The sequence below is a fragment of the Zonotrichia albicollis genome, chromosome 1 (genome assembly GCF_047830755.1).
Source record: "Zonotrichia albicollis isolate bZonAlb1 chromosome 1, bZonAlb1.hap1, whole genome shotgun sequence".
NCBI lineage: Eukaryota > Metazoa > Chordata > Aves > Passeriformes > Passerellidae > Zonotrichia > Zonotrichia albicollis.
In genome coordinates, this window is record NC_133819.1 from 21016718 (window position 1) to 21041706 (window position 24989).

General features: G+C 42.9%; 1 protein-coding gene and 1 long non-coding RNA gene across 3 annotated transcripts in view; one reads left to right on the plus strand and one right to left on the minus strand.

Moving 5' to 3' along the window:
* Nucleotides 1-18809, plus strand: part of RSU1 (Ras suppressor protein 1) — a 101265-nt gene extending 82456 nt beyond the window's left edge. The window contains exon 9 of the mRNA XM_005480292.4: nt 18281-18809. Coding sequence (XP_005480349.1) covers nt 18281-18383 — 103 coding nt within the window. The 3' untranslated portion in view covers nt 18384-18809. The remainder of the gene's footprint in view (nt 1-18280) is intronic.
* The window catches only part of LOC106629659 (uncharacterized), a 34829-nt gene extending 15094 nt beyond the window's left edge, over nt 1-19735 (minus strand). The window contains exon 1 of one of the 2 annotated variants that reach the window (XR_001333044.3): nt 19408-19735. This is a non-coding gene — a long non-coding RNA (uncharacterized LOC106629659). The remainder of the gene's footprint in view (nt 1-19407) is intronic. The other variant, XR_001333043.3, reaches the window with a different exon arrangement.
* Between the last annotated feature and the right edge of the window lie 5254 nt (nt 19736-24989).

Consider the following 24989-nt stretch of genomic DNA (forward strand, 5'->3'; position numbering starts at 1 on the left):
CTGTGATGGTTTGTGACACAGAGCAGTGGAACTGTGTCAGAGATGTGGGGACATCAGCAGGGAGTAAAACTCTGGTTTTAGAAACATTGTACAGGGAAAAGAGGAGATTCTTCAAACATCTGAGATGAATGAGTGCAGAGTGAGCCCCGAGCTGGCTCGTGCTGTTTGCAGGATGCTGGGTGTTGCCATAGAGACCAAGAAAGGGTGAACAGAGGAGTTTTGAAGAGAATTTCAGCTGGGACTTCATGCTAACTTAGCATGTGATGTCTGCCAAAGACTCCTGCTGGGGAGCCGGGCACTAATGTGGTATCAGAGCAGGAGAGCATCGAGGTCACCTGGTGTCTGCTAAGAACGACTGAAGTCACATCTTGGACATGTGAGGACCCGGTGGAAATAAACTCAAATGCCTTCACATATGCAGGTTATTTCCAAGTTGTCTGTAGGTATGTTTCCTGACAGAGTAATGGCTTGTGGTTCCTCTCCTATTCCTGTAAATATTGAAATACTTGGTTTGCTCCTAACAGTGACTGCTGTGGAGATAATTGCCAAATCCTTACTGTCTTGAGATCACCACCCACACATCCCAGAGGCTACATAGGCTCTCCTGCTCTGGCTGCCTAATTCTCTTGGCAAATAAAAAAAAAATTAGACTGACCTTTTCCTTGTGCTTTGGCAGTCATATTGTGCTCTCTGTAGTTTTTTCTGTTGATTCAGAGAAAATGTGGAGTTGACGTTGTGGTTGGTTTGTGTTAGTGGAACAGATTCAGGAAGGTGTGCTACCTACACAGTTGTCTTCACTGGAGTCCTGTGCTCCTGGTCTTCAAAGACAGCTATTGAGTGTACTCAAAGGTAGCTGGCTCGACCTAGCACTCATCCCCTCAAGACTGAGGAGCCCCCCACTCTTCATGGAGCTGCACATTTCTCCCAAAACTGTTTGGGCTGACTGTTATGTATGGAGCTGAGTGTCTGCTCTCTTCAAGCAGACAGTTTAGCTGTATCGTGACTATACTTTACAGTAAGTCACTACCCAGGATTTGTGCTAAAAAACTCATTCTTGCTTTAATGCAAGTTACTGTCTTCTGCTAAATGAATGAAGCCCATCAAGTGGGTACAGTACTAAAGATGTCAAGCAAATAAATCATATGCAGGAAGGGGAGTCAGGACAGAGTTTGTCTCTACAGCATGGAATCAAAATCTGGACAAGACTAAGAACTGATCAAGATATATGACTGCTCTGATACAAAGTAAATAGCATTTTTAAAATTAATGTACTTGGCATTGGCTGTGTTAATACTTCCCTTTTACAACATTTATTTTTTCATTAATGGAGCTAATGTGACTGAGAGATGGATGTGAAGAAGTGCCAAGCACCATGTATGTTCAAACAGCGAATGGTCTGCTGCAGTGTGCTCATGCTGACTGTGCTTGTTCTTGAAGTAATGGAACTGAAAATCATAGAATAAGGAGAACAGCATCTGGAGGGTGTGCTCCTTGCATCAGTCAAGAGCCCCCTATACCCTAAAGGCTTCTTGAATTCAGATGGTCTGCATGCTCTTCTATTCCTTCATTCCTTCCACGCTCCCTTTCTTCACTGAAATGAGAGTTGCCTGCATGTTTCCCGCAATATACCAGCTTTGTCTTCTTTTGCCAGGGCCAGTTGCTTTTCCATACCTGAAGCTTTGTGTGTCTCTTATCCTTCTTTTGACCTCATACCTCGTCCTTTCTCTCTTCCATCTTTCCCCTGGCTTGGTTGTTTTTCCTCTCCCTGAGGCACTTTTTTTTCTGGGTATCAGTGTTCCTAAACTGTACTGCAAGTCCTTTAAGGAAAGGGAAGAAATGGGGGTTCTGCTTTGCCAGACTCAATGACTGCCCCACCTCAAGAAGGTGGCAGCCATTCCATGGCTCTTTGGTCTGTAGGCCATTATTCCCAGACCTGGATGGCTGAAGCAGCTGCATGTGCTAACCACTGCAAGAGGTCACAAATCCTGCGCATTAAAATACCTTTTCCCTCTCATTTTCTTGCTTTCAGCAAAATGAATATAACATTTTTCATTGCCTAGAACATTCCATGAAATGTTGGAATTTATCAAATAATCTAGCATCCTGAAATTAACTTGTAATAGACAAAAGTATGGAGAAATGCTACTTGACCAACAGTCATAATACCCAGGGATGAGAACTACCCTACTGTACAAATAGGTCAACAGTCCTTAAGCACAGGCTTTTTTCTGGGCTAAATCAGTTTTCTTAAAAAGCTTTTTCTGCAGACTTGTCTTATAAGTCTTTGGCAGGAAATCAGGTTGCCCATTATTTAGTGTGTCTCTGTCCCTTTGTTCTCACTCCTCACCACTCTTTGTGTCAGCGTTGCACAGGCTTGTGGGCTTTGAGTGACAATGAAGTTTTCTCCACAGCATATATGCGCATCCCACTGTGCAGTTACACCTTCCAGTTCCCACCATCTGACTTGTGAGGGGAGTTTTGAGTTAAAAATTTGATTGATCTGTTTTCTTCCCTTTTTTCCTCTGCCTAGGATTTCCCATGCCTTCATCATGTTAAATCTGGTTATCTAAGAGCTGCATAGACACATTAACTTGCTGACCTGGCAGAAAGCATGTACCCCAAAACAGAAACATTTTCTAGAGCAGGATAACTACAGTGCTGGGAAGTGCTCTGAGCAAATGGTACCATGAGCGTTCAACTAGGAAAAGAAGTGAAGTTTGTATACTTTTGTCTTTGGTAATTGAGGTTTAGTTATGTTTCTTTTGAATTCGCAGCGTGGTTTTGTATTTGTGACCTTAGTTCTGCTTTGGTTGGGGTTTTATGTTTGATTTTTTTAATGAAAGGGTATATGTGTTTTTTGTTAGGAAACTAATAAAACAGAACATGGAAATTTTCTTGAATGGAAAGAAATATGAGTGGTTCTGGAATTTTTTTCTTTTAAGATTCAGTGTAAAATATGTCAAAAGGACTTTAAGTTCAGAAGGTGACATGAATCATAAAAAAATACTTGAGTGTACTAGTATTTAACTTTTTAATTGTTTTTCATTAATCCAAAAATATTTTATATATCTTTAGGTTTGGAGTTCAATCTTGATCCGGTTTACTTGCTGTGAGAAAGCCTGCAGTCCACTGAAGCCCAAAGAGATTCATAGAGAGCAGTTGTTCACCATAGTATCATTTCTCAAAGATAAATTATGCAGCAGTAAAGACAAGTTCATAAACTTTATTGTAGTGCTTTAGGTTCTACTGGGAAGGCAAATTCAACACTAAGGCGGTTTATTAAACTGTCCTAGAAGCTGCCAGTGCCATTTTTTTTTCGTTTTTGAATATTTTTTTAAGCTCAGTAGCAGGAGAGGGAAGAAGAGGATAGTCTTTTTTTCTTGGTCTTCTGTTAATACTTCTGACTTTCTGCTTCCACTAGCATGGGGAAGAATCACTGTGAGAAGATGATGATACTCTCTTTACCTGATTGACTCAAACACATGCAGCTTTTTATAGGCTCACCATTTTTCTTCAATAGCATGCATCTTTGTCATGGTTTAAAAAGTGTCTAGAAATAGTAGTTACAGTTTTTGAAATTATGTGCAGCTATGAGCAATATGTACCATCCACATTTTCCATATGTCGAGACAGTATTCTAGTTTTATGGGTATAGTAAAAAATTATAAGAAGTAAACAGTCAATTGAGTGGAACTTAATAAATACTGAAAAAAATCAGGATCAAAGTACTTTACATTAGTATTCAAAAGAATTTTAGGAGAAAATATTTTTCAAGCCCTTATGTGGTAATTCTGAAATACTAGGTCTTTCTGGTTATTGCAGACTGTACAAATGCAGTGTTGGAACCAGATTATTTGTGTATGTTTATCTTTGATTAATTTTTTCTTAAGAATTTCAGGAGATCTTTAAGCAGCTCTCATTTTTGCTATTTAAATCTGAGTTTGTTTTAAGTAGAATGTAGGAATATTGAACTATTGCTGATCTAGCTGATGCTGGAGTCTTTTCAGAGACGTAGTTCAAACTGTAAGTTACAAGACAGAAAGATTTAAAGAAGGGTAAGAGGGAGAGTTTTTGTCTTCACTGCTTATGCAGGTATATCTTTTACAGCACAAGTGCATTTTTCATGTAAAACCCAAGGCACAGATTTATTATTTTTTGGGACACAGAATCTCTGAGTGATTTGAGAACCAGGGAACTGCCTAGCTACATCATGGTAAATTCAGCTTTTTCCCTGTGAAGGTGTTACAGAGCGGAAGCAAACAAAAGCTACTTCTGTAGTAAAAGTCTCATTTTGGTAGTGAGATGTAGCCAAACAGAGAGCTGCTACCTAGACTTGGAGTCATTTTTTAACTTCCACTGCCTTTAGATAAATCGTAGGAGGTGAACATGAGAAAATTAGGAGCAATCTCAAGAATACAAGCACAGTCATGGTGAAAGGATCCAGATGTTACCTCTCTATGGGAGCAACAGTGTGGATCTTGAACCTCATGAATCCCTTTTCTGAGTGCTGTTTTCTAGAGCATGTGCTAATCAAGGGGGAAGCTGTCTGGAAACACCATTAGAAAGCAACCTGTCCACTCTGCTGTTGTTCAACTGAGGATGCATCTTCTCTGTATCCAGAAACATCTGTTTGTCACCTTGGAGCACTGAGCAGTGAGCTGAAGGTAGCTGGGTGCTTCAGTGGAAACACAGCTCTGATGAGTGCTGGAAAATACATTACCTGAGATGAGACTAAGGGAAGCCAGGCATCTTCTGTGTATGCTCTCACTTTGGCACCAAGCAGCTTTCTGACTTTTAGGGACTCAAATGTTTAATCTACATGAGCACTTCTCTACTGATACTGCTCATTTTGATTGCCATAATAGACTAGAAAAGAGCAGGTGAAAACACAGTGCCAAATTCTCCAGCGCCTGAGTATCTGCATACAACTGTTGTGTCTAGGCAAAGTTGGTATTTATAACAGCTCTGGAGTGGTGAAGAAATGAGGCATGCTATGGGAGGGAGAAGATGTTTTAGGCCTTAAAGAGGGATTGATTTGTGGTTATTATTGCTGCCTTTGATCTGCCAACAGGGATCTGAAACTAATCCACCAGAGCAGCACAAGTCTGATGTATAAAGCCAGACGGAGATGCCAGAATAGGTTATGCCTGCTGTCTTTGACACTGCCTTATCATGAAGTGATAAAACAGGTAGTACAAAGCAAAGCAGGCAAAGGATGGGAGTGCACTGCAGGAATGCTGCCAGTGGTGTGATGTGACTGCCAGTTGTTAGAGCCACTGCAGGATCAATTAGCCATTTGCAGCATTACCCTGTCCTGGTGAGAGGCTGAGGCATGCAGCTGCACAGAGCACTTGGTTGCCATACAGCATCTCTGGGTGCTTCCATGCTAAACTGGGGGAGTAGAAAGTGCAGAGTCCCTGTATTTCAAAAGTAATCCCACAAATACATATGGCCATAGAAATAAAAAAACAGTGTTTGCATAAGGACTTCTACTTCATACCCACACCATACTTTTACCCCAGCTATGGAGTGCATCAGAGTGAATCTCATTCTAAGATGTGCTGTAAGCAGTGAATATGGTCTAGCTGCTGAGATGTTGGTGGGATTTTATCACTTCTGGTTGCATTTTGTTTAGAAATTAGAGCAGTTTAGGGCTGTTAATTCTCTATAGATCTCATCATCATCTGAGTCAGCTAACTCGTTGCATAAGAAGAGCTTTATATAGATGTTGGATCAATTGACAGTAAGTTGTCAATAAATGTATCTCCTAGACACTGCAATTGACAGGCTAATGAAGTGCATTCTCAGTGACAGAGAGATGTTGACAAATCTTTTGTCACTTTGCTTTTCCTACTCCTGCATCTCTCATAAATCTGCTCCATATCACAAGCTGAATGCTTGAATCACAGAATCACAAAGGTTGAAAAAGACCTTTGAGATCATTGAGCCAACCATGAGCACAGCAGTAATAGTCTACCACTAAACCATGCCTCTAAGCACCGCATTTACATGTATTTTGAATACTTCCAGAGGTGGTGATTCTACCATTTCCCCGGGCAGTAAGGTCCAATGCTTGATCATCATTCCAGTGAAGAAATTTCTTCTAATATCCAGTCTAATATCTTCCACAAGTGAGGGAGTGCCTGTTTGCTACCTTGTGTGCATAGGCTGGGATTTGGAAAACTGTTGGTTGAGAAACCAGAAAGAAAGAATCAAGGACCATGTTTGCCCTCCCTGCAATGTATTCTCCAACATGTTTCAAAGAAGATGCAAAGTAGGTGATCTGCAGTTTGTCCACCAAGACTGCAGCATTGTGTTGGGCTCCCTGTTGTTGCACTTTTTGTGCCTTTGTTGTTGCTGTAGCACTTAGACTGATTCAGTGCAAGTGTTTTCAGCTGCCTGTTCCTTTTCCTCTTGCCCAGAAGGAGGTGGAATCACTGGTTTATTTTACGTCATGCTTGAAGGTTCCTGTGGGTGCCTTTTGCAAATATCTGATGAGTAAACTAGTTCTTGTCCTTTTCAGTAAAGTTCCATGTTTTTTCCTTTAACTCATGAGCATTTGTAAGCACCAGCAATTTAGGATAAGTGCTGCCTACCTATAGCAAAAGGATGTTGAGCAAAACCAGATCAGTATGCATAATCCCACCTTCCTTGCTAAAGAAACTATTTTGGTCAATGTGTGCATTAAAAAGTCACAGCGTGACTCATTGGCCTTAGCTATTACTAGCACTTCATGAGAAAGCATAATTTTCACTCCACTGTTCATAGCCAGCCTAGATGTTGTTCATAGCTTGTTGTACATAGTTTGGGGTTTGTGAGCCACACTGCAACTGCAGTTTGCCTTTTAGCTTGCATGGATAATTGATCTTAAAGGCCAAACCTTGAACCCAATGAAATCAGAAGCAAAACTTGTATTGATTTTGTTGAAATCAAAATCAGGCTGATGCTGTATTGCCATTTTATCTTGACAGACACTGGGGGAGAAGAAAGCCTTTCAGAAGGCTTTATGTTTTTCACACTGTGGGCCCTGAAAGACAGTGAAAGTAACTTGGGAAGTTGTGTGGATTGGATGACATCATAACTTACCAATGTCAGCATTACTGCTCTTTTCCAGCAGGTTGGTCAGCTTTTTGCTTTGCAAGAGAGAAGGCAGCCAGTGTAAAAATCTGCCATAAATTAGAGATTCTTCAAAGGGTGAGGATTCACATAGTAAGTGAGACTTCTTATCTCACCCACTTCATCTAGCACTATGGAACACAAGTCTTGGAAAAACACTGCTGTCAAGAAGACATGACTATATCACAGTTTGTTTCTGGTTGATGAAGGGAAGCCCAACCCTTTGCTCAAGGTGTTAATGGCATGGAAAAATACTATGTGATTTTCCTGTTGTTTTAGAACCACCTCCAACTGTGGGCAATTTTGTTTTACAGAACAGAGCTTTAAGAAAGAGGACAAACTAAAAAAGAAATGGTAAACATTCAAGCGAATGTTACTGTCTTGTGTTACTCAGGAGCTGGTTCAGTTTGCTGATTGCTCAGTTTCAGTGTGGTCTGAGTAATGAAGAGCTGACTAGTGAGCCTAATTTGGAGTAATTCCCTGAGTACTTGGAAGCATAGCAAAGCCAGAAAAACTCTAATGAAAAATAATGGAAAGGTAGCTGGGGGCTTAACTTATGATCTGTGCTCATTACAGTAAGCGACATTTTCATTGCAGTGTTGCCATAAAGATTATTGGCTGCCACATAGCATAGGTCCCTCCTGAAAAGATCCTGAAACAGCTTTGTTGGCACAGTAAAAGCCATGGAAAATCACCAAAGATTTGCTTAAAACCCAGTGATTGTTTGCCAATTATTAAGGTTGTGATGCTTCGTTCAAAACTGGCTGGAAAATTAGGTGAATAGTCTGTATCATTTTATTAGGTGGTTTCTGAGTGACCATCTTTGGTCTTCCACAGTAAAGTTAAATAACTGGAAAACTATTGTATTGATATGTATTGTTTCCATATAGAACTACTCAGTCTTTGGCTTTCAATATTTCAGCATTTTAACATATACGATGGCAATGATTTTGAAATTGGCTTTGAATCACCTTTTTCCTTTCCACGTATGTTGATTTCTCAAAGCACAACTTACCAGGTGTCTGTAAGATTGACATAATTGGCATGTTTGTTCCCACATTGGGCAGGGAGTAGGTGAAAGGGCTGTGTTTGGGAACTGGAAAGACCTGCATTGACCTGTTAAAGCATGTTCAAGAGCACTGCCCAAAAACAGCTTTTCTGCAAAGTGTATCCATCATGAGTTAAACAAAGCCAATTCATATGGCCAAGTGAAATTGCAATGTCTGAGATGTAGCTCTTCATACGTGATATTTTGTGTCAAAAAGTGACATTTTCATTGCAGTGTTGCCATAAAGTGAAGTGAGTTTCCTCTATTCTTTACCTTCTTCCTGGTAGTGGTTTGAGCAGCTAAATCCTGTGTCCTGGAGGAACCAAATCAAGTCCTTCACTGATGGCAGTGAGTAACTGCTCCATATCCATGTTCTCCCGTCCTGTCAGTAGCAAGGCTGCCCACAGTCTCTCAACACATTTATACACCTGGCCAGCCATGGGCAGATTAGCATAATGCGAGGACAGATGGACACATAAACTCAGAGAAGACAAACAACAGCCAGTCTGTATTCCTCAATACCTTTCCCTGCAATGCTCAGGGAGGACCCTGTGTCAGGGATCCCTCTGATACCTGGCTCCCCAGTCTTGATGTTTCAAATATCAAGCCCCCAGACCCAGTCTCATCAGCCTACATCCTCTTTCTGGAGGCTGATCCTGGAGTCCCTTGGTCACTTCAGTATATGGGAATCAGTCCATGCTATTGACCAGCAGATCTGTCTTACTTGAGCATGCTGATAGGACATGTATGCGTGCTGCCAGAACAGAGGGCACACTCACACAGAAAACAGCTAGAAACAGGGTTTAGGGAGGACAAAGTCAAGATGATTTGGCACAGACTTCTGCCAGTCAAGTGTTCTGACCTCCTCCTGCTTGCACACTGTTGACCTCATTTATTCCCTGCCTCATCCTCTCTCTTTTTCCCTGCACTTGTTCTCTTCTGTCATCCTTGGTCACTCACTTCCATTCTTGCTCTGTCCTCGCAAGAACCTATAAATTCAAGTCCTGTATAATCCTTAAATACTCTTGTTCAGTCCCAAAACTCTGTCTAAGCATCCCACAGTAAATCCTGTGCTCCTTTTACACAGTGGTCTGCAGAGCTCACAGAGCCTGCCAGTTTCTTGTGTTGGGTCACACAGATGGAATGTGTGACAGGACTGGGACTTCCTCCTTCCCTTTTGAGGGTCTCAGAGGTGGTGATTCAGACGGGTTAGTTCGGTTGAGTTCCCCACCTTGTCACTGTGTCCCTTGTCACTGTTCAATCCTTATGTTTATTTTAAGGATCTGTCGGAGAGCTGGCCCTGCAGGCAGTTGGGATGGCAGAGGCAGACACCCTGGGAGAGGAGATGTGTGAGCCAGCCCAGCAGAGCAGGGCAGCTGATTAAACCCTGTGTGTGGGAATCGCAGTCTCCCGAATGCTCTCTATGCTACTGCCAGTGAAACTGGCCATTCTCAGTGTGCAGCAGAACAGGCTCAGATTAACTCAGACACTTCAATTTTGCTTTAAAAAAAGGAAAAGAGACTCTCTGTATCAGTATTTCTCCAGGGTCGGTCCCTTCTATACATTTTATTGGTACACTTTGTCTAGTTACTGGAAAAGAAATACATACCTGCTGGACATATAGTAACTTAAAGAAAGCTCCTTAGCTTGCACTTAGCTATTTTTTGCCCTCTGTTTTGCTTTTTTTAAATGTTAATCAGGTACACAGCAAAATGCATGTAATAAATCAATAATAAAGATTATGTAAGGGCGTTTATCTGAGCAGCAATGTAGCATTCAGAAAGGAAAGTGAGCACTGTCTTACTGAAGCCCAAAGGACTCCATGCAGACAACAACATTAAAATAACATAAGAATGAAGAATACTGTGCTCAGCTGTCTCCAGGAGGATGTCTGCTGCATGCCAGTATGTTTTCTGTACTGTGTTTGCTGCCTGTCCAGGGTTAGTTTGAGATCAGGCAAGTGGCCTTGAATATTGTCCAACAACATGATTTGGGGAAATAAAGCAACTGTTGATTTATCTAACTCATGCTCACAAATTACATGTACATAAAGATAGGAGTTGGGCTGATACAGATCACTTTAGTAAACTGAACACACTTCTTTCTCACTTGAGTTGTCGTTTTCCTTCTTAGTGGTGCTTTTTTATCTGTAGCTACCTGTGCTGGTATCTGCCAGAGAGGCTGAGCATGCCCCTGCAGTTTCTGTGGCTCCTGTTTGCTTCTGATGAATTAGATGTAGGATGCCATTTGTTCTAGTAGATACCTCAGCCTTCAGAGTTTAAACTGGTGCCTGCATTGGGATTACATTGTTTTTTCTGGTCCTAAGTAGGAAAGCATTATTTCATCTGTGGAAACAAGTAGGAAAATATTCCACTGCATTCTGTGGAAGTTCTTACCCTTAAGAACTTCAGTTTCTGGCCAATGCAGTTTTTTCATGCCTGCAGTGAATTCAGGGACTGGTCTGTACTTGTAGGCTGAACAACTCATTGCTCCATTCAAAATGGAGCATGAGGAAGGAGATCAGACCTCCTGAATGTGCTTGAAGATCTGAGTCCCAGGGGAGAAATCGTGCATAATTGAAATATTCTGGTAGGACTGTCCACATGCAGAAGTGAATTGTTCTCTGCCTTGTGCTCTCAAGCTGCTGTTTCATTATACTGGCCTAGCTGGGAGGTGTTTTATCAGCATAATAGATTCCCTAGATGAAATCTTAATTCCTGTTTGTCTCTGTTTTGAAAGAAATAAGAATAAGCATGCCCTGTCCTTTCTGTCTTTGTGACAGTTCCATAGAGGCCCCCCTTGTGTGTCTCTCTGGATTTGTAGCATGGCTGAAGATTTCCAGTGCTGGGGTCCCTGGGTATTGAGATAGGTCTTTCAGAAACTAGATGTTTGTGTTCCTTGTGCTTTCAAAATTGTGTCTGCCAAAAGCCATGCTTCTTGTAAGATCTTTCAGGTTGGGTATGCAAAGTCATTAGCCAGCTTTGCAAATCTTGGCCTCTACATTTTCCTTTAAAAGAAATCTTTTTTCTTTCGCTAGGCTTCTATGAGCTTCCAGCTGTGCTTCCCTAACAAGCCTCACATTTACAGTACTTGCTTCAAAAGCCTGCTAGCCTCAGAGAATATAAGGAAAAGGCTTTCTTTTATTACTGTGTATTAATTAAAGAAATACCTAACACCTACTTGTAATTCCTTTATGGGAAAAAAAACATTAGTTCCCCATAACATGCAAGATGGTGAGTTCAGAGATTAGCAGGGATTAAATTAACCATTTAAAGAGCAAAATTGTCTGGCAGAATTAAAATTATGCATCTGTTGCCAGTCCAATAGTAGAGCAAGTGTTTGTAAATCATAGTTACCTCAGCTCAAATCTCCCCTCACTGTCACATCAGGTCTGGAACCTCTGAGCTGAGGCCAGAGGTTCCTCTGGTCGGGGTCTGTCTCTGACAGTAACCTGTAGGGATAGAGGGTGGGAAATGTGGCACACAGAGGTTGAGTCTTTTTCTTCAGGTATTCAGAGCAGCAAATAAACTGGGGTAGAGGGGTCCAGCAGAAGGGAGCCCTATGGAAAACTGAATGGTGAAGCAGCCAGTGAGAGACACGTGGGATTTATTTTGGAGGGTGCACATTCTACGCAGATGCTGAAACAGTGAGCTCCAGAAAGTTTTGGCAGAGTACTTTTTTTTGCTTGTTGAGATTTGGAGTGTTTTTAGGCAGGAATTCTGAGTAAGTCAACTTTGGACTGCATGACTCAGCAGAGTCTCTAAGATAGCTAACAGCTTGTGAGAGTGCAGAGTGGGAACATAGAGGGAGTGGTTGGGTGGACTCCATCTAGCATTTTAAAATAGCTAAAGATGAGTGTCTGTGTGTCAGCTAGCTACCCACTGTCCTCTGTAGCTGCTGAAAATCTTTTAACAGAGCAGTGCAGCTAAGCATCTCACTTGTACTTGATCACCCTAAAAACTCTTTACTCCACTGGCTTCATTAGCTAGATCTCCACTGACTGGGAGACATGGACTTGAATCCTTACCTCTCCACCTGTGCTGAATCCTCTTCTTCTTACCTCATTTGTGCTCCAAAAAATGAAACTAGCTAAGAAAAAGAAAGAGCTAATCCAAGATGGGAAGAGATAATCAGTTCCCCTAACGAGTGCCTGTGGGGTGAAGAGTAAAAAAGGCATTTGAGGATATTAGGGATTTCTGGTGTTGCAGAAAGTCTCTTTAAAAGGTGAAATGCAGGACTTAAGGAGAATTGGGAAGAATAGTGACAGGCAAAGTCTGCAGGAACTTTGGATTATGGAGATAATTGAGGTAGGTGGAAGGAACAGAAAAATAACACAGGTTGTTACACTTAGGAGTGTCTCAGGGCTGGGCTCTGGCGTGTGTGGATTTGGGGCAGTCTGAAGCATGATGCATCCCAGAGTGGCAGTGGGCTAGAGAGGAAGGCACACTGTTCACAGACCTAAAAATAGTGAAGCAGTTTCACAACGCTTTGAGAGCTGAGGTTCAGTGGCCCAGAGGCTCTGGCAGCCCATGGCACTGCCAGCACCTGCCCCCTTTGTGCAGCCAGTGCTGCCTCCATGGTGGAGCAGGAGAGAGCTGCACAGACAGGGACAGGCCAGAACCAAGCAGCTCTGAGGAAACTTGCAAGAGTTTCAGGTGATAGTCATCACTGACATTGCTGCCATCTGCTCTCAGAGCACTTGAAAACAAAGGGCAAAAAATTAGCTGAATAAAATGAATCATTCATGTCTGGTTTTCCTTATTAAGAATCCTAAAGCTGCAGTTTGCCATTCAGGTGTAAGGAAAACAGGTACTGGTTTCACTCTCCCATGCACTGTTCCTCTTCAGTGAGATCGTCTGAGTTGCATCGCAAAGACTAAAAACATTTTTGGTGAACTACCAGTATAATTAGATACTTGCATAGTAATTTTAACCTCCACTGTTTTCTCTCACTGGTACAGTACTGACCAGTTAAATCCCATTATCTGTCCCTTTCCGGGGAGAGAGATTATGTGGTTTGAGGGGATGTTAGCAGCTCCCACATAGAAAAAGTCAGTCCCAGTCACTCAGAGGGGACACCAGAGCAACAATTAGCTGTGCAAAAACTGGTGTGGCAAAAGCACCTTGCTCCAAATGCACGTGAACTGTAACTAGTGCAGGGTAGCCATCATGTATCAGTCATGCAAGCACTTCTTTCAGCTTTGGGTTTGCACTGATACCACCACTGATTTAGCCTTTCCTTTCTCCTGCTTCATCAGCTGGGGCTTAGGACTGTTCTGTTGAGGTCACTGTGAATATCCACTTTGAGGTTTGATCTGAGCACTAAATATCTGCCTGACTCTGAACTTCACCTTTTGAAAAGTCAAGCAGAGCTGGAATGTTTCACCTTTGCTTCCCTGATTACAGGACATAGCTGGAGGTAGCATCTCTCCAGGACCATATTTAACAGTGTTGTCCTTTTTATACTGCATACTCACACTGGAGATCTGTTGCAGACATAAAGTGAAACACCAGTGTATTTCTCATGGCTCAGTCTTGAAATCCTCTTTCAAAATGCCTAAACTCAAAAAAAATCAATGTGTGCATCAAACACTTTGCAGTAGTTCCCTAGCTTACACAAGTTCTCTAGCCCTTGGCTAGTGAGCATTTTGGTGTATAAGAGAGAAAAATTGGAGGTAGTTGTGCTGAATTTGTTTTTCAAAGTGACTCTTTTGACCTTTATGAATTTAAGAATTTTAACTATGGTTCTGTTTTTAAGTTCAGAGATTTTAGTAGCAAGACTATATACTTTTAAGTTACGAGGTTCCATGCCTGATCTTATGCTGTAAATTGCAATATTTAGCAATTTGTGGTTTAATTTAGAAGGATCACCTACTTTCATAAATGCTTAAGTAATGTGGCAAGCTGAGGTTATTGATTCTCTCTGAATTTATTACAAGAAAGCTGTATCCACTCTCTCCTCTTGGGAATGCCCCTCCTGAACTGCATGCTTGCTAGTGACAGCTTAGACCCCTGATACATAACCAGAGACCTTGCCTAATATCCTTGCAACTACTTTAGGGAATTTTTATTAAGTAAAAGCATCATTAAAGTAGACAGAATGATGAAGTTTAATGAGCATCTTTCTCACTTGATGTTGTTCATTTTGCTGCTGCAGCAGCCATGCTGCTGTCGTTTGTTACTTCCAGTGGGGCAGGTGCAGAATTCAGGAAGATTTTGTTCATGTTTACATCTGCATGCAAAGAAACATTTTTTCATGGAAGATATTTTAAAAATATATACAAGGAAAGAAAGCTCAGAGTTTCTGAGGCCTTTCTGCATTTTCAGTCTTGCATGTGATCTCCCCTTTGATTTTTATGTAATGAGAAGTCTGCCTACAATACTGTAGCTGCTCAGTCTACAAAGGTTCTGCAATTTGTGAGCTGTGGTTACAGTAACCATCTTCTGACGGTTAGCAAACTGCAAACATCACAAATATTTGTTTGCACTCCAGATTTTGTCCTTCAGCAGAGGTTTTAGCCTTGAAGCTGTGTGTAGTATCCTGCTCAGAGCTGTACCAGCGCTGTGAACAGATGAAGATTCAAAATATCTAGTGGGAAGGCACTGCCATGAATGTGTTATCAGCACTTATCTCACAAATCTGCCTTGAAACCATAGCCACAATCTGTGTCAAAATTATTTTGTGTGTTTATGAAGACAATGTGCCTTGGCTAAGAGTCTGGTCATGCAAACAGCTGTGTCAAGGTGCCATCCTCTAGCACATCACCATCGGTCAGCTGAGCAGCAGAACTGTCTGTGGGCATGTCTTCAGCTGACCTCTGCTGCCCAGGACGATGTGCAAGTGTCTGTGCCCAACACATCTGACTCTGGCTACCTAGTTTGTACAGCTTGGCTGCAGCTGTGTCTGGGTCTTTCTAGTAACTACTGAAATTATTAAAGACTTTATGCAAACTTCACATCTTTTAAAACTAAAGGGTTATAGGTTCTTGTGGAAGTCAGATAATTGCTTCTCTGTGCAGATAAGCTCCATTAGTGTTTTAATTTTGCCTTTTTTTTCCCCTGAAGCTTTTTTTTCCCCTGGGAGTTATAAAACTGGTGTTTGTTGTTGTACCAGGAGTTCATTGAGAATTTTGAATTCTCTTTTCCCTAGTGTAACAGAAGGCAAATTCTGTCCCAGAAGCATTATTACAGTCATTATTGTATTTAAATATTGTTGTGAGACCATATGTCTCCTCATATCTGATGTTTGCAGACAGGAGAGAGAGACCCTGTGTCTGCAGGCTTGTACTATCTAAATATATCTGATCCTTGCTCTTTGACTAGCAGACTCCATGAAAGATTGTAAAGCACTCATCTTCAGTTGGGACAGCCATGTGCATTGGAAGTCCTCTCCTTTTGCCAAGGAAACTGATTCGATTTTCTTATTTCACACCCAGTAATTACTTTGCTGGATGAAAATTTGGTGCTCATGCTGATAGAAGTGGTTGGACATGAAAATAGGTTAAAAGAATGTGGAAGTGCTGTAGATGCCTTCAACTCATGTACATCTATGACTACTAAAGTAGTATTTGCATGGGACAAAGGGAGTTGCTGGGGCACCAATAGCATTGAATATTGTAAGGAGCAGATATCAAAAAAATATCAAAAATGTCTCAAGTCAGTTGGTATTTTTACTGCTTAATGCATGCTGTGGCTTCTGGACTTCTTTTCGTAGTCAAAAGGCATTGCCCAAGTAGACTTTACCAGAACTCTGAAGTTCATTCAAAATTGTCAGTATTCACATTTCCTGCATTTGGAAAGTATCTGTGTAGTCAGTAGAATTCCCCCCACACCCTTTTTCTTCTGAGGTTTAACAGTCCACATGCTTGAACATTTGCTCTGAGAAAGGAGGAAATGAGAGGTAGAAAGAATGCCAGAAGGAACACCTGAGAGGGAAACTTACATAGAGTTTCCAAAGCAAAAAGGGGGAGCCTAAACCAGCTTGAGCAAAAGGAGGGTATGTAACACTTGACAGCCACTTAAGCTGTCTCAGTCCTCTTTGGGTTGGCACTAACAGGGCAAAGGAGCTGTGGGGTAGCAGGATGTGGAACACAGCTCAGTGATAGGGAACTTCTGTTCCTATCCACAAAGGACTTTTGTGCTCAGATACAGTGAATCGCTGGATTTTCTGTTAATCAGTGTCTAAAGTCCCACATAGGGGCTTCAAAAAAGCCAAAAACTAGCTTGAAGGTTAATTTTGTATTTACCTAACTAGTGCTATCTTGTGAGAGTTACAAAACTACTGCTGAAAGTGGTTCAAATGCTGCACTGCATATCATTCAGAGCAGGATGCTGCTTGTTCCCTGACTTCTTCTGTCCTGGGTCAGTTTCTGATGGCACAACCTCCTTGAATGTCACTCCTGTGCTCTTCTGCTGTGATGGATTTTCACAACACTGAACCATCTCCTTCCATAGACTCCCTCTTTCAACTTACTTAACACCTTCCAAAAGAGTAGTTATTTAGGATGTATATTTGATTAATACACATACTTGGATAAAATACAGCCTTGTGCTTCTGGAGCTCTGTCTCTTCAGAAATAAAATAAAAATATGTGTATTGTAGCTAATATGAAGCATGTAGTTATTGCAGAGGGTCAGGGCTCTCTGCTTTCATCAGGAAATGCCACCTGATCCCTTGTTGACAGGAGGTGATGGCACACATAAAATTTCAGTAAGGTGAAGTAATGTCATAGTTTACAGTTGTATTTTCCTTGAGCAAGGCTGTTTGGCTGCAGTACGCCTTGACAGCAGCCTGCTTAGCAGTATGATGTAAAACTTCAGCTGCTGAGAAGGTGAAAGCAAGCGCTGCCTCTTCACCCCACCTTACAAGAAGCTTTAATCCCATTCCACAGTCCAGGAATGCCAAGGTTGAAGTATCTTCCAGATACAGCAACATAAAGCTCAAATTAGGTGGTAACTTTTCATATTCTGACATTGAATTAGAATAGTAAATAGAATAGAGTCACAGAATCACAAAGGTTGGAAAAGACCTCCAAGATCACATGTAACTGTGACTTGGGAGAACAAACATGATCACTCTGAACGTCCCCTCTTCCTTCTTCTCCCAGCTTTTTATGATGAGCAGGATGTGGTATGGGCTGGGAAATGCCTTGCATCAGTTGGGGTCATCTGTCCTGGCTGCATCCCTTCCCAACAACTTGTGCACTCCTAGCCCCCTCACTGGTGGGCTGAGGAGCAGAAAAGGCCTTGGTTCTGTGCAAGCCCTGCTCAGCAATAACTTAAATATCCCTGCATTGTCAACACTGTTTTCAGTGCAAATCCAAACCACAGGCCCATAGCAGCAGCTATGAAGAAAATTACCCCAAGCAAAACCCACAATTTGCGTCTTCAAAAAGCACTTAATGTCAATAAGTAAAGTTAAGTTTGAACTGTGTTTATTTTGGGTAGGTTTTTAATTTATTCTAATCAGGATTACTCATAAATTATCTATTAATTACTGTGTGATATTTAGCAAGATCCTTTCAGCCATGTAGTCCATTTAGCTTCACAGTGAATGCTAGCCATCTTAATTGTAGGATACTTTGTCAACATTTAATCAGTGGTACTTACTAATGTGGCATTGATGTGTTGGTATCTGTCCCAGTGCTATCAATCATGTGTGAGCAGCAAAGGCAGCTGTGACACCATTGCTCTCTGTCACATTATCAAGCCCCTGGGTTTTCTGGTTAGGGATGATGCTCACTTTGCTCTGAGCAGGCACTCTATCTCTCCAGTTCAACCCAATTTTTGTCATTGTCTACTTGAATACACATCCTTGCAGCCTTCTGAGCTTTAATCCCATAACTGCAGAATAAAGGTTGCTAGTTTCTGAAGGCAAAACTGATTGCTCCTTCACTGCTCCAAAAGTCTGCTCTTCCCTGGTGTTACTCCCCTGAAAAGTCACAAAAACCCAAATGTTAATGACTGCAGCTTGAGAGCTAATAGAAAATTCAGTGTGTTGAGACAAAATAACAACCTTTTTTTTTTTCTAATAACTAGATGCTTTGTTTAATGTGCTGCAGAGTAAAAGTCTGTGTTTAATGGTTGTATCACAATTTTTTTTCTCATTTTCTTACAGTCTTTATGGCAGACACATGCAGGCAAACCCTGAACCTCCAAAGAAGAACAATGACAAGTCAAAGAAGATCAGCCGTAAACCTCTGGCAGCCAAGAACAAATAAGTGCCTGGCTTCTGCCTCTGTTTTACATCTGTTGCATTGGTTTTGCTTGTGCCTACAATATTTCTACACATCTCTTATTACATATAAGAAAGCAGGGATTAGAATTAAATGCAATTTACTATGTATAATGCTTTAGAAGATACTGCTAGAGGGAAACAAAATTACATATGCTCCTAACTATGGTCACATTTATGTAGCCATTTAATATATCACTGTCAAACATACTTTAGCTTTTATATTTATATGTATATTAATGTCCTGTCTTCACATGTGTCACATCCTGTTAATATAGGGGATTTTGCACTTATATTATACGATACTAAATTTCATAGCATATTCCAAGTGATTTTAATAAAGCTCTTCATTTGTATTGCTGTTTAGTTTCTTCAATAGGACATCTGAATAGAAAATTCCTTGAGAAATGTATGTGTGTCCAGTTTCCTGTAATATGGTGATTTCTTCTGTGTAGGAATGTGGCAGCATTTTATCTGATGCAAGTTAGTTAAAGTGTAAACCATTCTGTTCAAGCAACATTTTAATCAGTTTCTTTTTCTTTTTTTATGGTGCTGTGGACTGCTCTTTTTACCTTGAAGGTTATTTTGAAATCAAGGAGTAGGGGAGCGGAGAGAGAAAAAAAAAATTGTCTTTATAGAGAGCTGCCAATTGCCAGACTCAGTTTGGGGAAGAGAACTTTGTCACTTGAAGAAACTGGTACTTGTGCCAATTTTTCAAGTGATTTTTTTTCTTTAGGCAGAAAACCCAAATAATGTATTTAATCTTGCTTAAAGTGCTTATATTGAAGAGCTATTCCAAATGGCTTTTGAAAATGCCACAGGTTCTATATTTATCTATACAAAGCTGGCACCACAACCAAGCTCAGAAGCTGCAAACAGTTTAACAGCACAGATAGTTTCAGGTTCTACCCATGGAGAAGAAAAGCCTAAAATCTGCTGGCAGTGTTTCCCAAACAATTTCATTCTTAGGAGAGCAAAAGCCAACAAGGTACAAGAACAGATATTCATACCTGGATCACTTGTGTCGAGACCTTCCTGCCCTTGATTTCCAATTTAATGAATTCCATACCCGAGCCACCCATGGCTGAGTGTCGGCTGCCGTCCCATCCGGCCAGCAAGCTGGGAAGCGTGCCCAGACTGCTGAGACAGGCCTGCTTGTTCAGGGGGAAAAGAAAAGGCTTTAAATATCTCATGCTACAAGTGATGCCTGCTGCAAAAGCCAATCTGAAGTTTCTGTGATCAGCACCAGTCTCTTGAGTGCATTTAGGATTGCCCCAGCATGTAGGTAACACGGTTGCCTTAGTCTGGGAATAAATGTATTGACATATATTTTGCAACAGATTTTTTTCAAATTGGCAAGCAGAGCTAAGAAGTTGGCATCAAGCTTTAGACACACTTTGAGTGGTCTTCAGTACTTCAGAAGAATGAGGCAGTCTTGGTAGGCAGATGGAGAACAGTAAAAATGGTAGGCTTGTCAGGAACAGTCAATTCTGTCTGTTGCAACAGTCAATTCTATCTGCATAGGATTTTCCAGACCCCTTAAGTGATCTGCCTGGGGAACAGGTCCAACTGAAACAGGCCAGTGAAGGTGCTAGGTTGGATGCATGTTAAGAATTGAAAGCAAAAACTGTGCCCCATCTGGAATGTACACAATTAAATGTGGTGTAGGGATTAACACGTGAGAGGCCTACTGACAATAATAATCATGCTACAAAAAGCCCTGAAAAAATGTCAATGAAATGTCAGAAGATCCCCAAACTGCTATTGCAAGTTGGTTTTGGAACAAAATAAATAGCAAGGGCACATCTACCAGGAAGGGGTGAAGAGACTCTGGATCCTTCCCTGGAAGTGAATGCTGCCCCAGCCCTGGAAGAGGGCACTGCCTCAGGGCTGCATCATGGCTCTCCTGACAGATGCCAGACACCTGCTTTGAGACTTGGAGACATTTTGCATGCACTCACTTGCAGCTGAAGTGGATTCACCAGTCTTCCAAAGTCTCCCTGGGTACACACAGACACAGCTTTCTGTGAGTGGAGTGGCAATGCAGCTTTCCTTTGGTTTGAGCAGAAATCCAGCCAGAGCTGAAGGTTCATGTGGTGTCTGAGACTGTGTCCGTCACCTACTCTATGACATGGAATTTAGGCACAAAGAAGTTGCTGCAGGGCTACAAGTGTTTCAAGGCATGGGGTAGTGTCTCTAATGTAAAAAAAGCTTGTTGGGGAAGGCCTGATGATGTTATTGGTGGGAAGCTACAGCCCTGCTTTAAAATAAGTTTATGGTTTTCAAGCATTAGTCAGACTTTCATTAACTGCAGTTGCAAATTTTGAAAGTGTTGGAAGAGTCATGCAAGCTCTCCTCTGCAGGATTGCAAAGTATTGATTGGAGCATTCTTGTGTGCTCATAGCAAAAAAATCCACCCAATCTTCCCACTTCTTCCCTCATGAAGGAGGAAGAAACACAGTTTTGACAAGCAAAAGCAGGAGTGAAGGGCCTGGGGAAGAGTAAGTGAAAGGCATAAAGATGAGAAGGATAAAAGAAATCCTAGAGGGAGAAGAACTCTACCAAAGATGGTGGCAGATTGGGGGGGTGGGGGAAGGAAGTTTCTTGAAAAGAAAGATGAAAAAATAAGATAATGATCTTAGAAAATGATGAAAACCTAAAATGCATAAAGCTTTACAAACAGAAAACAAAATGGGTTGTAAAGGAATGCTCTTCAGAGGTGCAGAGCAGAATAAAAGACAAGGGAAAGAAAAGCAAACTATCTGGGATGTAATGTGCTGAGGTTTTAGTGTTTCTAAAAATGTGCCAGCTTCTTAGAGCAAACTACACAACAGTTTTTATGTGAGTATGATGATTTTATGTATCTGTTCTCTAAGGTCATTCCTTTTTTAATATTTAAAAACAATGCTCTATTTTACTGGGTCACATTTATTTCCCCATTGTACTCAAGGAAAGGAGTTGCTGTATCTTATTGTGGTGAACCACTTAATGAACAGTGCAGCTCATGATGGTCCCCTTGGTCATTTCTCCAGAGGACCCATCAAACTGAGGCGCCTCCCAATGAGTCCTTGGTTCCTGCATCTAGGTGAGCACCTGTGCTGTGCCAGCTCTGGAAAAGCTGCTGTTTGCTCCACTGATCAGTGTTGTTTCACTGGCCTAATTGAAAATGAGACCCCTGATCTCAGGTTGCCTTGAAGCAGGCAGCTTTGCCTGCCATTCATTCATTCATTCATTCATGGTCATTGTTCAGGCCACCCTCTCATACAGCCAAGAGCACGTCCCTTCAAAGGGAGAAAATTATTCCTGTGAAGAGAAAATTTGCTTTTTTACAGTTTTCCTGTAGCTGGGAGCTCTTTGAAAACAGTTAATTCTGGTAATTCTGCTTTGATTTTGCATACAGTAACTGGAAAGAGTATGGCAAGGTTTCTGTGTACTACACACCCTGACAGAGGAAACCTGTTAAAATTACCATAAAGCTGACATGCTGTGCCTGTGCAAAGAGTGGCCTGGGGAACTAATGTTGCTAAGGGTAGAGCAAAATGAAACCAGCAAACTTGCTTGTGCAGGCACCATCCACAATTTTCTTGTACTTAACAGTGTCAACCCTGTATTGCCTCCTGCAGTCCTCTTGATGGACAGGTAACACTTAGACAAAAAAAAACTCAGCTCTGAGAAAATGAGCACTTGCTCTTGCTCTCCTTCTTACTTAGAAAATACGTGAGCAATAGCAACTGTGATTTTAAAATTTCACCTTTTTGTGATTGCTAGTCTAGGAATAAGTTTCCTATGGAGTCACTGGTGTTCAAGCACCTTTATTTTGGTTTTAGTCAGGTCTTTCGTGTTAAGGAAATGGCAGTAGCATCTTCTTATCAATTAGCTTCCATCCTTACAGCTGGCAATTCACAGCAGCAGTATGGGGGTTTCTCCTGAACTGGCATCTTGTTCCAAGGCATGATCTGAGCTGGTGCAGCCCTCACCTCTCCTCCCTCCAGCAGTGTACTCCCCATCCTCTTCCTCTGGGCTCTCCCCACCATCTCTGTATGGGGCTGGATCCTGGGCTTCTGGAGGAGCTGGGGAGAGAAAAATGTTCCTGTTCTGCCTGACCCTCTGCTCCCAGGCAGCAGAGTGAGGTCAGGAGGCACTTCCAGCTCCAGCAGTGCTTGGGTGTTCCACACTGGCTCCTGGCTTGGGGCTGGTAGGAAAGCTGGGAGGCCAAGTCTGTGCCATCCCCACGCTTGCAGAGCAGCAGGAGCTCCAGAGACGGGGAATATTTCCAGTTTGTAGCGGGTGGTAACTGTTAATATCCTCATGACAACCAGGAGGAGTGAGATTGTCATCGGTTATATTAGTTGTTAATTTTGTAAATATTAACAATTTCTAGGATTATGGCACAGGATGTGAGCTGTCAACTTGCTTTATTTTCCTCCTACTCCTTCTTGTAATGACACATCTTTTATACTCTCAGATTCATGCCATGTGCTGGTTACCTTGCGCTGACACCAGGGCTGGCAGGTGTTCTGGGATGAAACCATGATAACCTCCCAAAAGTTAGACTTTCTTCTCCTCCTGGGTACTTTGTTTCCTCTTACCTAAGGGGAAGTAATTTGCCTGAAAAGAGCAGTGATTTATAAGCCTCTGTGGTTGGTTTCCACCCAGCACTGCTGCCAAAGCTGCTGCCATTGGCACAGCTGAGCTCCTGCTTCCCCTTCCAGCTCACCTGTGAGTGCCTCAGGCAGGCACCGCCGCTCCAGTCCCCCCCAGAGCAGGAGCTGAGTTAGAGCTCACAAGGAGCCGTATCCCTGCTGTGAGAAAGGCCTGAAATGTGACATTTTTACAATGTGTCTCAAGAGCAAAATTTTACCCATATTTTTAGATCAAGAAGCACGGCAATTGCGCGAGTCCCAGTCACAGGAGTCACCCCTGCAGCTTGATGGACGTGTTCAGAGGCAGCTTTAGCAGCAAGGTGCAGCTGGGGGCAGAGCAGGGGGGAAGGTGGCTTTTCCAGGGCACTCGCTCCTCACCTTGGCTCCCTTGCTGCTGCTGGGAGCGTCTCTGCTGCTCTGCCCTGCTCCTGTGCTGCTGGCAGCCCTGAGCATACAGCCAGTGCTCAGCCAAGCAGAGATGAGCCCCAGGCTGAATGTACATTCCCAATCTTCTGATATCCCTGTTATTCCAGGTAATGCTTCAAATGGCCTGGTCCTGCAGCAGCCCCAGCACAAGCAGCAGTGGGGAGCTGTGTCCAGCTGGGTGCTGGGGGAGACAAGCTGCACCTCCAGCCTGGCGTGGTCCGTGCCTGCAGAGATGCCTTGCAAGCCCCAGACGGAATGCCCCAAACGTTTCAGTAATCATGGAAATGGGGCACCCTCTCCCAGGGCAGCCATCCTGCAGGGCCCCAGGCAGGCAGTCCTGCCCTGTACCCGAGCCTGCGTGGTGCTGTGCTCCTTGATCCTCGTGGTTTTGTTGATGTTTGCTTTGCCAGCGTGGAAACTGCAGGCTGCTGGCAGTGCAGTTCCCAGCGCCAGGAAGGAGGGAGCAGGCAGAGCCTGAGGCACAGGGACACGTCCTGCCCTGGGGATGGCCCCTTCCATCCTCGTGTGGAACCCAGCACCCCCGGGAGCCGCACCGAGCTCGCTCAGCAGCGCTCCCAGGAGCTGAGAGCCGGGGCAGAGCCCTGCTGGGGCTGGGAAGGGGCAGCCAGAGGGGAGCGGAGCCAAAGAGCTGCTCTGAGGCAGCACTGCTGGACAGGGGGCAACACTGTGGAGGCTGGGGTCTGCATGGCTCAGACTCTGTATAGGAGAGTGGATTTTAATACTGGGTGGTGTTTGCTGTCCAGTTGTGTAGTTTAGGATGTTACAGCAGCGAATGGAGAACTGGCGATCTTGTCAACTGCCCCCTCTCAGCAGTGGGGTTTAGGAATCAAATTGTTGGTGGCCTGGTTTGAGCATCCTCAGCCACTTCTTTGCTCTCATATCAATCCAGATATTTTATTTTAGGGAGCTACTCAAACATGCTTGGCACATGTGTTTTCGCAACATCACACAGAAATGAGCATCTGTGTTTGGAATGGAAGAGAGCACTGATTTGGAGGAATGCAATGCATGGGTAGTTCCTGGGATATGATTTTAGCAGTTTCCATCCAGACTGTACAACGGGACTTCCCTGTTTTCATTTCTGGCCAGCTTAGGCTACTCAAAAGATTTCTGCTCTGCCAGTTTATACCCAGAGACTCATTAAACACCTTGTGGATCAGACGTTCAATACTAACCCGCTCTGAGGGCAAACACAAAAATCAAAGCTTTGATTCCGATGCCGGTGCCTCGCAGATGCCGTGTGCGCCCGGGTCCGGCGTCTCCGAGCGGCCCGGGAGATGCACGGAGCACTCGGGATGCACTTTCCGCCTGTGCCAGCAGTGGGGGCAAGAATACAGCCGGAGAGGCGAGGGAGGAACCCCGGAGCGCATCTGAAACCCGGGCCTGAAATCCTTTCCGTTCCCCGCGTTGCTGGTGCAAGCACATGCCGAGACAGCTCACAGTGAGCAGGACTGTCACCCCCAGGCTTGGCAAGGTGTCCCCAGGGAGGCTGCTGGTATTTC